Raw genomic sequence first — 14,565 nt, 5'->3', positions numbered from 1 at the left:
AACGAACCCGAACTTGGAGACCAAACACAAACGTTCGATGCCTGCTCTAATGCTCATTGTGAGTGTGTTGTGTGTGTGGTGTTGGTGCTATCTTTGTCATACACACACTCCATCCCAGTTGCATTTAGCTGTGGAAATTATTCCTATACCAGCGCAACACCCACTACCGCACCTCGCACGCCCATCGACACAGCTCAGCGGAAAATTCACTTTTCGCCATCGCTGCGCACTTGTGCCGAAAGTCAGTCGGGCACGTCCGCCCTCCGACATGTCCGCCTGCCAGAGAGCTAGTGCGAAAGAGAGGGAGAGTGCTTGAGAGCGAGAGAATTGAGTGAGGGGAGAGAAACACTCACTCACTCATTTGTTCGCTCATTCGATTTTACCGTTTAGTGCGCCCTTTTGCGCCTTATCAACGTTTCATTTAATTTGCCCCGAAACCTTTTTTTCTCGCTCTTTTTTTTTTTTGTGAAATGAAGCGAGGGACAAGAGGGAGGAGGGAAGGGTCCTGGTTTCGAATTCCGATTCGTAATTCCGATTTTGTGGAGTTGCGGTTGATTAGGTGTTATCGTTATGATTAGTGGTCGCTCCAGTGGCAGGCTCCGCCCGTCAATTCGGGAAGTTGCGGTTTTCCAGAGTGTCGTTCATGGTGGTGGCGTGGAGCAGAGGGGTGTGGAAGTTGGGAGTGGAATGTGGGTGGCAGTGCGGAAGCGCGGTAAAGCGGTTGATTAGTTTATAGTAATTGCAAGGATAAACATCTCTACAAGCGGACAGATCTTCAAGAGTGGGGAAATTAAAGATTTTTGATAAGGGTAGAGCAGATTCATCGAATATTTGCATAATAAACGAAAAAAGAACGTAAAAACTATGATTTTAGATAAAGATCGCTAAGGAAAGTATCCCAAAATATTGAGAATACTATTTGGAAAGGTTAACGTAAGGATTAGCATCAGAATAGATGTTCTAGGTTACATTTAAGGCGCTGATGTGGATGTTTATTAATAGAAGGACTTCTCTGGGATGCATCTGCTGGGTTAAACATAACTAACGACGAATATTCCATTGAAAGAAAGCTTAACATCATCTTGAACTATTTCCTATCGAAGTAAGCATCGTTTCCCTTAAGTAATCCAATGCGAACCCTAATTTATTTCCAATTCAAAGTTAGTTACTGCAACTTGATTTAACAATTTTGCACATATTGCCCCCTGCCATGGCCTCAGTGAACATTACCCACATTTTCATGCTCCTTTCCTGCTGATGTTTCACCCTTCCGCACATTGCTCATACGCCGCATGGCTCTCAGGGAGTAGAATATGAAGAGGGAGAACGCAAGAGAATGGGAAGAAAGTAGGGGGGCTGGCTTCCGAGGAGGATAAGAGCTGGTGTCCCACAGTGGCGCGGATTTATTAATATTTTTTCAGCGTTGCTGCAGCGCCCCATACTCTGTCTCCCGTTTCCTTCTCTTTTTGCTGCTCCTGCTATTTTTTTTGCACCATTTTTTTCTGTTGCATACATTTTGTAATTTCTTTGTGAAACTCTTCCCCGTTCTCTTAGCTCCTCTTTGCTCCTGTATCCTCTTTCTGCCACTGGTGTCCTCCTTCTGTTGGGTATCCTCCTCAACGCTTTTATTCATTCATTTATTTGCGCTTTTCTACATTCCTTTTTTTCTCGCTTCTCTGTCTCTTTCTCTAGCTCCCATTTTTCCTTTCTTTCTCTTTCTTCCATTTTTTTCCTCCTTTAGGAACTTTTATGCGCTTCGCTTTCCTTTCACGACTTTTCTTATGTTTTTTCTTTTTAATAATACTCTTACTGAAGGATTTTCGATCGCAAGTTTCAATAGTCAAGTGTATTGGGCATTAGGATACCCTGTAGTGGAACTCCATAGATTGTCTAACTCTAAGTGGATGTCATTTGAATAAGAAATGTATTCAAGTCTACAAAAATTATGAGATCTGATCGGAAATACAAAATTGAGCAATTTATTCTCATTTCTTCTACCCGGAAAGGGTATCGTGCTTCCCTGGCAATGTTTTTCCAGCTTTCTGCTACGTTTTTCCTCTGATCAATTTCTGTTTTTCCTTTTGCATTTTGCGCTGGGAACAAAGTTGCCGCTTTATTGTTTCGATTTAAGTTACTTTGTATGCTGTCAACGTTGGGTAAGATGGTTATATAGCCAGTCGAGGAGGGACAGAGGGTTGCAGCAGGAGGAGGAGGTGGGGTGGTTGGGACGTGGCATGGCCTGAAAGGTTCTCGGTTCTTCGTGTTTTGGTTTGGGGTTCCTGTAGGGTGGTTGATTCCTTCGGTCGGACCCACAACAAATGCCCGCATTGAAATCGCCTGGGAGCCACTTTTGGGTTTCATTGTTGTCTGTTTTTATTTCATTGGAGGGAAAAGTGACGGCAGAGCAGCAGGAGGGGTGAGGCGGAGTGGGTTGTTTGGGGCTTGTACTTTGATTTGTTGGGGTAGCCTCTCGGTCTGTCGGCTGGGGGTGTCGGTCGCCTCGACTTTTATGCTCGTTTAATGGCTGCGAATTTACTCGCTTTATGCGTCTTCGATAAGCATTTATTAGCGCCATGAATGGAGCAGGAGGTTGTGGGGGATACGCTGGTTTAGAGAGTGGGTGATGGGGTGTACTGTAGTGTCTGCAGCATGGGTAATGGCTAACGGTATTGGCCTCACTTTTTACTGGCGGCCGATGGGGCGTATGATTTATTTTTATGTTATTCATTTATTTTTGGATACTTTATACCCCCTGACAGTGGGTTTTAGCGCGAGAAGAGTGCTTGGGGGAAAGAAAAATCTTCTTTTTTGTTGGAAACTAAAGTTTCCCGTTTGCAGGACTAACTAAATCCTGCTAAAAATATGTCTCCCGATGCTTTCTCTTGGAGGAATATCTCTAAAGGGCAGAGAGTGCAAATCTTGTAAGTTTTTCTATGGCTACATCCCCTCTCCGATCTGCAGAGAGGTTCATCTGTAGTCTCTCTGTAGCTATGTCTACACCTTCTCCTACTCTTCTCCTCCCACTTTAAATTGGTTTCCCATCCGAATTCCGTTTTCAGTTCTCTCATCTCTTGACTGCTGCCGCCGCATCCTCGTATCCAAAGCCATCAACAGCAGCCACCCATCCCTGCTCTTCCCCTGCCACCCCTGTGCACCCCACGCCTTGGGTATATTGCAATTTTTGCTGCTGTTGCCCATAAAACTTTTCCACAATTTTTACTCCCATTTTTTGTTCGTGCTTCTCCTTTGCAGTGCTGCTGCTAGTGCCACGCCTCCTTTTACGCTTTTTGCTGCCTTCCATCTCGTCGTGTGGCTGGGTGGTTGGGTGGTGCTGTTGGGGCACTGGTCGGAAGAGATGTAGTAGCATCAGCACAGTGGCAACAACAAGGACAACATTTACTTGTCTGCTTAACTGCAAAGACAAACCGTACCCCCGCCACACCCGGCACCAGCCTTCCCAGCTGGCAGTATCAGGATTTTCCTGCTATCTCCGCCACCCCACTCGCCTCCTCTTTCGTGGCCATCCTCTTCTCCTCAACAAGCTGCTTTGCCTGTCATCTAAAATTCATTTTTATACTTGTATTTTCCTTCAATTTTTTTTCGTTTTTTTTCTACTCTTTTTTTACATTTTGCTTTCGTTTTTGCCATTTTCTTTTCTTGAGCCATTTTTATTATTTTTGTCATAAGCTCTTTCTCTGTCTTTCTCTCTTGCACACTCGCTCCATCCATGTATCTCCGTCTCTTTCTGTTTGTGTGTGAGTGGCGGCTTCTTTATATATTTTTCATTGTGCCACACTGGCGCACATCCTGCCAGCAGTGCTGCCCCACTACACTCCACTCCGCTCCACTCCGCTCCACTCCTCTCTGCCCTTCGTTTCTCCACAGAGACTCACAGAAGTCAAATACGTTTTAATATCTTTTCTCTCTTGACATTTTCACTACAGTTATGTTGCCATTTTCCCAACTCCTCTGCATGTGTGCGCGTCTGCCATGTGTGTGTGTGTTTGCGTGTGTGTTTGCGTGTGTGGGTGAGTGTTTTTCTTCTCTTTCAATTTTTTGTTGTTGGCATATCATCCATGGCTCCATCGGATGGCGCTGCTCGCAGCTTTTTCCCAGTTTCCACAGCTTTCACATCGTCGAAAGCCGCGCGCCACCGCCAGTTGCTTGCCAGGTTCCTGCTCCCCCACCTCTCTTTCCCTTGTTCTCCATCTTTTGAGTGTTCTTCTTGCTCCTCCATAGTGGATGTGTTTGTGTAAAAGTATGTCGCCGGCACGGAGAGTATCCTCTCCTATGTGTCTGTGTGTTTGTGGCTGTATTTTCGTGGAAAACGCATCATCCTTCGCCTCTGCCAGGACTATAATGTCTGTCGTTCCATGTAAGAGTATGCGTGATTGTACGCCAGTGTGTGTCTGTGTGTGGGCGCAGCTTAATGCCTCTGCCATCATTTCTACCTCCCACACACCCACCCACACCCACAACAGCCAACGAATCGTCGTAGTAGTCCTTCGTCCTTCGCCTGATGTTGCAGGCTGCTGTCATTGTAGGAGCCACCAACATGCTCGCCTTTTTTCTCTTTCTTTCTTTCGTTCTTTCTCTCACCAAAATCCAATCCTCTGTGACTCCCTGCTGCCCCTTCTCCCCCACAGCCACCCACTCGATGCAGCGTAACATTTTGCGCCACAATTTTCCTCCTTTTTTTCTGTTTGTGTGTGTTTTTTGCTCAGTTGTCTTTTGCTTTTGCAAAAGTCGTTCGCTGTCAATACTCTAACCGAACAGTGGATCCGTGGGGAGACCTGAAAACGCTGAAGGCTTTGGGGACAATATCTGATGAATATCTCACTAGCAATGCTAATCCATCTTCTGTTTGTCTTCAATTTCATTATTTGTTGCATCCAACTATTATAAGATTTTCTTAGATTACATTGATCTTCCAATCTTCCATAAAATTAGTTATTTTCCTTTCTTAATTTTCGGTTGCTTAACTTCACAATATCCTGAAATTCCTTTATTCCTTTTCCAATTAAATTATGTTCACTTTTCCTTGCTTCATCCTTCTTAGAGCATTCCGTTTTCGCTCTCCATTAATCAGTTTCCAACGACCCACCGTTTCGGTGTCCTTCTGCTTCCTTTCCTACCACATCTGCATCAACGGGCCCCCCCCTGCCTCCTCCTCCACCACTATTGCCTTTCCATCTGTGCCTCTGTTGGCCTGTCCCTGCTCCCTGTGTGGCAGGCATGCAATTTTTTTCGCTTCCTTGTTTGGCTGCTGACTTGAGCTTTTAAAAATATTTTTGTTGAATTCTCCACTCACCAAACACACGGCACATTATCCACATGGAGGGATATATACAGCTTTATACATAAATACATACATATGTACATAAATATGTATGTATGTACATATTTCTGTAAGCGCTGAATGGTCAATCCACAGTCATTCTCCCAACCCCTTCCGCCCAGTCTGTTGGCACGTGTAAACATCAGTACAACATTTCCGCTTGTCTAGCAATCTCCCAATCCTCCAGCCTGATGCCTGCGCCCCTCTCAACATGCGAAGTACATTCCGAATTACAATCCCCAATTACCATCACCTGAATGCATAATTAAATACAAACGGTTTTCCTTTTAATCTGCGGATGAAAAGCAAAACACGAGGACACGGATGACACGCCCACTGCCGTCACACAGCCACAGCAGCTGCCCCCCCATACCTTGGAAAATCCATCCTCCTGCTCCTCCGTGCCGCACCGCACACACAACAAGAACAACCGCAAATAAATAATTAAAAAGGAAAATTCCACAAAATGCAAAAAGGTCAGCGCATACAATTTTGTGAAAATCGAATATTAAATTACCAACAAAAAAAGCAAGCGAAAAGCGAACGAGAAGTCGGCTCGACTTAACCCAACTTAACTACTTGACAGCAAATTTTGTAAAATGTAATTAACCAGCGACCAAAAGGGAGCGCAGGAGCGAGAAGGCAGGCGGAAGAGAGCAGCACAAAGGAGAGAGAAATGAAAGCTCCAAAACAACAGGCGAATGCTGGCGGGAGGCGGGAGGCGGGAGGCGGGAGGCGGAAGGCTGTTATAAAAGCCCTATGAAATGGGGGAAAATCAACAGAACTCGTTGACATAATTTTCAAGCATCCCAAAGTGTGAGAGAAGGAAGACAGAGAGAATCAGAAGCAGCCAAAGTGTGAGAGAGGAAGCCAGAAAATGAGTGGAAATGTGTGTGTGCGAGAGAGAGGGAGAGGCTCTGGGTGTGTGTGTGTGTTTGGTGCTTGTGGAATATTGTGGGGCACTGTGTGTGCTGTGTGGCATTTGCTGTGCGCCCAGTGCAAAGTGCTGGACTAGGAGATACCCGATACGCATTAAGTTTCTCTCAACTGCAAAGAGAAACGCCATGAAAATTGTATGGAATTAGGATATCAGAGCAATAAAGAAGTGAAAATGTGGATAACAGAGCAGAAAGAGCGAGGCAAAAATAATCATAAAATATGCACCAAGGTGGGGTAACAGAGGGACCTTAAGTTGTAAAACTAATTGGGGGCCATAAAAGTGTTTGAATTTCACAGGAAAAATATGTTTATAATACCTCTAAGCACTATCGGTTTAGTCCCATGGAAAAATTTAACATATCACCAGTTAATACCTTCAAAAAATATTCAATCTAAAACCATCTGAAAGCTCCTATTCCTCAGCTAGAAAAACCCTCTAGAAGCGTTCCAAACCTGCCTTCAAACGCAGCAAAAGACACACCTAAACCGCCTTTACTCCATCGCCCATCTAAACCCATCTGAAACTATCTAAAATACCATCACATCAGCACTAAATAGGTACCATACAAACCCCCTATATAACATCTCAAATGCTCGGAAAACACTCACCCGAAAGTTGCTCTATCCAATGCCACCCAATCCACCCCCAACACACCCTCGTATCATCACTAAATAGTGGGTGGTTGGGTGGGCACACAGCAAAAGTCTGGCATGGCATTCGGTATTTCGGTTTTCTGTTTGGAAACCATTTGTTGAACCTTTTATTCGTATTTTTTTTGTGTCCTGTTTGTTCGGCCACAAAATTTGCGCCTCATTTTCACAGCCACACCAACACAGCAGCAGCAGCAGCAGCAGCAGCAGCAGCAAGAGGGAAAGAGAGTTAGACAGAGAGAGCGAGAGAGGGAGAGAAATTGTCGTTCACTCCACTCTCTCTTTGCGCACACGTGGCCTGTCAGGAAACATGCTAAGCAGCGGCTTCCACATGCTGAAAGTCATTTTGATGGGCCAACAAATTCATCCACTCCACACAGCCAGAACACCCACCCATCCTGACGGTGTAGTCCATTGCCCATGCCTCCCAGTATGCCCACCCTGACCACCCATTCTGCTGCCACTATATTGCCTAGCCACCCAAAAGGGACCCCTGGGGGCCTTCAACCCTCCAGGCCACACACTTCGGCCCACCTCAATTCAATTTAACTTTCAACTTTAGCTCTCGTTTTTCTCTCTTTTCGCTCTTTCACTCTCTTTCTCTTTTCCTACCCCCCGTTTTGGTTCAAGGCAAATGTTGAGCACATTTCCACATTACAGTTTTTCCAAGCACTTTTCGCTTGCTGCTGTTTCTGGGCGCCCAGTCAACTCCCGCGTTTGTCGAACGCAACCAACGAGCGAACGAACGAACCAACGAACCAACGAACCAACGAACGAACGAAAGGCGAGCGAGTGCGACAACGAACGAGTGGGACAGACAGACGACGAGCGGGAGAGACAGACAGCGAGTGAGTGAGTCAGTGCGACAGTCAGTAGGAGGTGTCCTGGGGTTGGGTTTCGCTTTAGTTGAATTGCGTTTGTGAGGAGTTTCTGGGGGTCTGTGGGCCTGGCCTCCTACTCTCGCTACTGATTGTTACTGTTGTTGGCAAACGACTGCGCTTTTATCGTTTATTTGTGTCTGAGTCCTAGGGGTTGGAGGTTGGGGTTCGTTTCGCTTGAGAAAGGGGTTGAACGGAGGGTCTGGAGCAGCAGTCACGGGCAGCAGAGGAGCAGTAAGAGAGCGGGAGAGTGGGAGTGGGAGCTAGTGGGAGCAGGGACTGTTGCCTGTCAGAGGTTGGAGTGTGGGATCCATGTGCTTGAAAGCCAAGTGCCCAGGCACCTCGAAACAAAGAGGGAGCTCCACAAGAAAATCGTTTAGCGGATGAAGGGACTTAAAGGGTGAAAGACTTGCGTCCCTAAGGGCGTAAAATTAATACCAGAAGACCACCAGACGAGTGTTCCAACACACCAACCAACCAACCAACAAAAATCAAACCCAATTCGCAATTGCAATCACAATTCCGAACATATTCCAGTGGTTCATCATTTGAGGGCATTTGAGGGATGGGATGAAGTGAACTCTCTCTCCCCTGCACTCCACTCATTCCCATAGGCAAATAAAATATTGTCTGGGGTTTTATTTTACGGACAGCAGCATTTCATTCCTAAATTCAATTGCCACATCCGTTCGGGATGCCGCCTCGCCTCGCCTCGCCTCGCCACTCGTCCTGCGACTTGTCACGGGTGGTTGAAGATGCGGATGCTGCCCTCCGAAATCACTTTAGCGGGTGTTTTTGCTGCGGAGAAGCAGAGCTCAGCTCTGTTCCTTGAGGGTGGATGTTGTCATGGTCACTCGATTGCTGCAATTAATATTAAAAATGAAATCATTTCGGTGGATGCTCTTGCCATCTGATGGCTGGCTTGTGGAATGGTGTGATATCTGCTTGTGGCATGGGTCATGGGTCGAGTGATGATGCTGATGCTGTGGCAGTGGCATCGGTGTGTTAATGCATATTTCAGACACGTGCTCTGCTACGCTTCTTTGATTTAATGCAAAAGAAGAAAGAGAAGAAAGAGCGAGAGACCCCGAGCTGAGTGGCAAATAGATGGGGGCAGGGGTGGCACGGAAGCGTTGCCACGGGGCAGAAGCCGGAGAGGCAATGATGAGCAGCTTAAAATATTTGTAAGAACCGTATTTTTTGTATGTTTTATGTTTTTATCGGTTTTAAAGATTATTTGTTTGACTGTCGAATGGCGAATGTTGGGAATATCCTTTGGCCTGGTCCTTTGTTTGCCTGGGCGTGATATTTTAATTACGAACCCAAGGCACGATGTCTGTGTATGCAAATTTCACTCGTGTGTGTGGAGTTTATTGAGTGCTTGATGGCTTTGATGCTTGACTTATGCCGCCACCCACTCTCACACTCTAGCCCAACCCCAAGGGATTCGGGATGCAGGGTTCGAGCTTCTTCGGGTCGTAGTTAAGATGCCAGAGGGCTCCTTTCCTTTGAGCACAAAGGGGTTAAGCATTCGAACTATTAATGGGAATTATAAACGTTTGTTTTCCAGGGTGTGGGGAAATGGAAATTCAAAACCCAAAAAAGTTTCCTCAAACAACTTACCAAACAAAATCCAAGGCATTTCCTCAAAAGTGTGTGCGCATTTCCTTATAAATTTCATACAAAAGTCCTCATAAACTGCAAAGAAAAAGAAGCAGAAAATGAGTTGAAAAGTGAAAAGTTTATCAAGATATTTCGTCTGTGGAAAAGGGTGAAGAGTGGAACTTAATTAATATTGGTGCAAATTTGTTGGTAGTTTATTTGTGAAGATATTTATGAGGGCGTCTCGGGGGGTCGTGGCTGTCTCAGAAAACACCACGAAATTTATTATTTACGGCTTGGTGTTTTATAATCCTTTGGGGCTGTTTGTAGAGTTGAAATAATGCCTCCTTTGGGGTTGGTTTCTCCCAGAATTAATTTCACTCATTTCCTCGTTTCATTAAGAGCGAAATCTGACAGGTTTCAAGTCCCCTAAGAAACATCACTCCAAGGATTAGTACTAACTGTTGTAATAATCATTTGATATTTATACGATTTAAGGGTTTAGAAAGAGCACCAAAAGAGATATGAATTAGAGAAGTGGCAGATGCTTTCCTTAGCATTGAGGTACATCATGAATATATATCTTAGAACCTTTATTCTAATTATGGGATATTCTGATAAGATATTTCTGAAAGTTTGCAAGTCCCAAAGCTGATTTCTGTGTAACTTTCGTTCTGTCATAGCTTCCCTTCAATAACTCCCCTAATGCCTAATCTTTCATCTTCTTTTAAGGAATTTCCGGCAATTTCCGCAACTATTTCTTGAACTTTCCCCACCATAACGTCTTTCCATTCATGTTGCTTAGGATTCCTCGTTGGACATATGTTCTTTCATCCTCCTTTCAAACTATTTTCCCATGACATATGCTCTTTTGGCCCCTGGACCCCCCCACACACATATCCTTTCATCCTCCCCTCCATTTCCTCCGCTTCCCCCTGCGACTGCTGTGTTGTGGCCACTTGCGAGTGCGTTTTTTATGCCATGTTAAGGCCACTTTATGCGCTTTTTATGACCCCGCAGCAGCATCCATAAAAAATGCTTCGCTCTCTCACATAGTTATGCTATTTATTTATTTTTTTGTTGATATGTATACGTATTTATTTATGCTTTCTCCCCCCTCCCACTCTCCGCTTGCATGGTGTATATATTTTTTTATATTTATTGATTTTGTATTAAAAATGTAAGTGCGAGCGCGGGCTTTTAGTTTCTGGGTTTCGAGTGTAAAGTTTTTTTATGTGATTGAAATAAAGCGATACACACACACACACAAACACACACATTCAATAAGTATAAACATAAAACATAAATAAATAACGATGCCCCAAACGTTAAACAGAACTAAAGGTTTCCTCCCCTCCCCCACAACACCCAACAGAATCCCACCCAGTGAAGTAGAGTGGAACAATCGAGCGGGCGAGGGCGTAAAAAAGGTTAAATCAAATAATTTTAGTGCAAATATAAAGAGAAAAGCATTTTTTTAAGTGAAGCAGTGACCCTCGGTCTCTGGAAGGGTTACAGAGGTGTATTGATCCCCACGTCATGACCCACGAGTGTCCATCCGCCCGTGTGTCCATTAAAATGGCAAAGCCGCACGTATGTATGTCTCGGGGTTCTATGGCATAGAGTGAGGGTTCGTCTTAAACATCACACACATCCCTTAAAAAACATTTTGCACGTGCCATTAAAATTTGGACAGGTCTTCTGTTAAAACCTAAAAATGATTGATCTCTTAGAAGAGGGACCTTCTTTATGGTTTTATCAAATTTCCCATAGTTCATACAAGCAAAAGGCAGCACTCTGCGCTTGAAAGAATTCCATGGAAAGAAGTCTCCACAGATCTAAGGAACTACCTTAAAAATGCCCTAAGATTTTTAGATCTCTTCCAAAAAAATCTCAATCGAGGCACAACAGCCTCAGATTTCAGTAATGTTACCCTCCAAAAACACATTCCCATCATCATAAATTAAAGACTCACTAAAAGGGTATCCTTTAGTCGAAAGAACTTGATTAAAAGCATCCCTCGTGTTCGAGTTATTTGTTCTGTTGATGTGGAGAGTGGAACAAATACATTGCCCAAAGAGTGAAACGCTGAAATATATACAAACAGGCGACGATTGCGACTCGATTATTTACAATTTGATTTTATTTTTATAGCCATTGACAAACAGACAGGAAAACCCAATGGATGGATGGATGGATGCAAGGGAAGGGAGCGAGGGGAGTGGAAGGTGGGAGTGTGTATTGTGTGTGTGTGCTGTTTGGCTGAAAGGCATTTCCCGGGCAGGGAGAAAAATCAATCAAAATCGATTTAAAAGCACAACTTCCGTTGCGGATTTACAAATGTCCATGCGTGTGTGTGTCCTGCCCGTGTGTGTATTTGTGGGTAAATGTGTGTGTGGTGGGGTGTGTGTGTGGGTGTCTGAATTGTGAAAATGTTACCAATTTATTTGTTTTTATGCTCTCGTGTGCGTGTTTTATTGCCTCTGCTTTTGTTGTCTCTCTGTCATTGTCGCTTTGTTGCCCTCATCCGAAAGCATTCTCCCCAACGCCCAGGACCGCATCCATGAGTCCATTTCACACACTGGCAGAGCCAACTCCATAAGCATTTCCTCTTCGCAAAACCATTTTCCTGTGCCTGCGGAGGCATTTTCCACCTCCAAACGCTGCTCCTCCTGCTCCCCAGAGGGAAATCACTTTGCATGCGTTTTCCTTTCCATGTCTCCTGCTTTCACACACATATTTGGTCAATTTTCAATAACGGAATTGAAATGCAAACACACACACAGATACGAGACACATATACACAGTTATTGAGAGGGACACTCACACATAATCAAGCATTGAAACGCATTTACAATTGGGTTTTTATATTTTTGGGCCGAAGGATTTGCTTGGGGAACATGGACACTCCACACGGTCGGGAATGTAAGGGTTGCAGGGGGTCGAGGAGAGGGAAAATGGGATTACCAGAGCAGGGAAAAGGGGTGCTCCCAGAGGAGTGTCAAGGGGTTTCCAGAGAAGGCTTGCGAGCAGTGGAAGAATAAAAAACACTGAAAATGGCATAAATACGTAATTCAGGACATTTGAATATTTCATAAGGACATGACCCACATACAAAATAGAAACCAACACACACAAATTATTACAATTTTCTGTTCTTTCTTTCGTTTGTTCTCTCAAAGGAAATTTTCCTTTTATTGCTTGATAGTTTCGAAAGAGAGAAGCGCAAGAGAGAGGGGGAAGCGAAGGAAAGAACGAGATGCATTGCATTGGGATTTTTGTGGAATTATTTGAATATTATTCAAGGCATTTGATGACCTACGAGACATGCTTTGACCTGTGAGACTATCGTTTGGTCTTTAAATAAATTATTTTTAAACAATTTAAGCAATTAAATAAATGAAAGTGAAGAGATTTGTATTCAAATATGACAAAATGAAGGAATTTGAAACCAGAAAGAGTTGCAGTTTCAAGTGCCACAATTAAAATGCATTTGTTTTAAAGATATTTGCAAAGCTCAAAGGCTAATTTGTTACTAGTTCTAAATAATAGTCCTTGAATTCGACATTTGCCATCATTTCCTTCCACATCCTTCCTTTAGTTTCCAAATCTCCCTTGAAAGTGACAACAAACCCATACCATCCATCATTCTGGCACATAATGCAAGCCCTTGGTAATAGATCACAATCAAAAGACACCCAATTACAGCCCCATTCTTCACCCCAAAGAAGGCAGAGTCTCGGCTAAATTGTTGACTGACATTTGGGCGGCAGCACCTGAATGAGTGGCCCCTTCCGAATCGTCAAATAAGCACGAATACGAATACGAACCACTCGTTTCATTCACACATATCGCTTGCAGCTGATTGGCATTGACAGACGTCGTTCGCGAGTGTCCGAATGTCTGCTGTCGTCCCCTCCCCCGTGGTCACCCGCTATCTGTACTCTCCCTGTGGCTCCTGCCTTGTCGCTGGGCAACTGCAATTTCGTATCTTGATAAATTACTTATGACTTGCCGCAGACATTGATGAGGCAATGCGCGAAGAGGAGGCACGCCGTCTGAGTGGGAGGGCGGGAACGGGAACGGGAACGGTGGAACGGGGGCGGCAGGTGACGAGACACGCAGCAGAAAATCACAAAATGCGCACCTGAAAACATTTAGCGATAACAAAAGGCATGACAACAACGACAAATCAGCAATGAAAGGGTAACGAATCGATGGATACCCTTCAATGGGTTTGTTTCTGAGGAAGATGTGGGACTTAGTCGTGAGATTTGCTATAGCTTCAGGCAGATTTATTTGATCCTAAGTTTTGGGTCTCCTCCGAATAGTAATGCCCATTTTAAAGGCTGCGCAAAGTGCAACAAAATGGAGAATGAGAGAGCTTAGAAGGAAGGGAAAGAGGAGCACGAAAGAGTGAGAGAATAAAACAATATAAATTACTAATAAATATTTATTTGTTTGCCTCAGAACTGCTCGTACTCCCCTTAGCCCCTCGTCAAACCACGACTTGTCGCTGCCCCCTTCTCACCCGTTCTTATCTTATTCTTTTCAAACTTTATTTCTCTCCCTTGTTTGTTTGTTTTTTTTCTCTGGCGATTTGTGTTTTCTGTTTCTGTCACACTGTTTGGGCGTCTGTGCCTGTGTTTTGGCAGCCAACAAAGGCGACAACCAAATCATGGCACGGGGGTGTGTGGGGCTGGAGACGACTCCAAATCGATGAGACGCTGGTCGCCGCCGCCGCCTGCTGCTGCTGCTGTTGCTTAAATGGAGGAGAAGGAATGGAGATGGAGACGTCGCCAACGGCGTCGGTGGGACAGTTAATGGCGACAACGTCGGCGCACGTCTGGCAGCAGCACAGCCAATGGGCAATGGACGATTGGCGATGAGGAGGATGACGACGACGACGACCACGATGACGGTGACGGTGTCGTCGACCAGACAAACCCCGCCAGAAGGCAGACAGCGGTACGAAATGACAGCGGGACAGACGCCAAAAGTCCCAGAACGACACAGAACGAAGTGGCGGGGAGGATGCCTGAACCAAGAGGGGGGAGGTTTATCATGCTACTATTTACTAGGAAAATATGGAAGCTTTAGAAAAAAGACCCTAAAACCCCAGAGAGTGGTCTGTCATATTTGATTCCTGCAAAAAGA

At 44.8% G+C, this 14,565-nt stretch overlaps 1 protein-coding gene across 1 annotated transcript; it reads right to left on the bottom strand.

The window, feature by feature from the left end:
- Positions 1 to 606: 606 nt before the first annotated feature.
- Positions 607 to 2,575, bottom strand: LOC117893583. Its single transcript, XM_034800256.1, is given in 3 exon segments — positions 607 to 773; positions 2,310 to 2,349; positions 2,351 to 2,575. Coding segments are annotated over 3 exon segments (432 nt in total).
- Positions 2,576 to 14,565: the final 11,990 nt, after the last annotated feature.

This window comes from Drosophila subobscura, chromosome J (assembly GCF_008121235.1).
Source record: "Drosophila subobscura isolate 14011-0131.10 chromosome J, UCBerk_Dsub_1.0, whole genome shotgun sequence".
Classification (NCBI taxonomy): Eukaryota; Metazoa; Arthropoda; class Insecta; order Diptera; family Drosophilidae; genus Drosophila; species Drosophila subobscura.
This window is presented reverse-complemented; position numbering and strand designations above follow the sequence as displayed.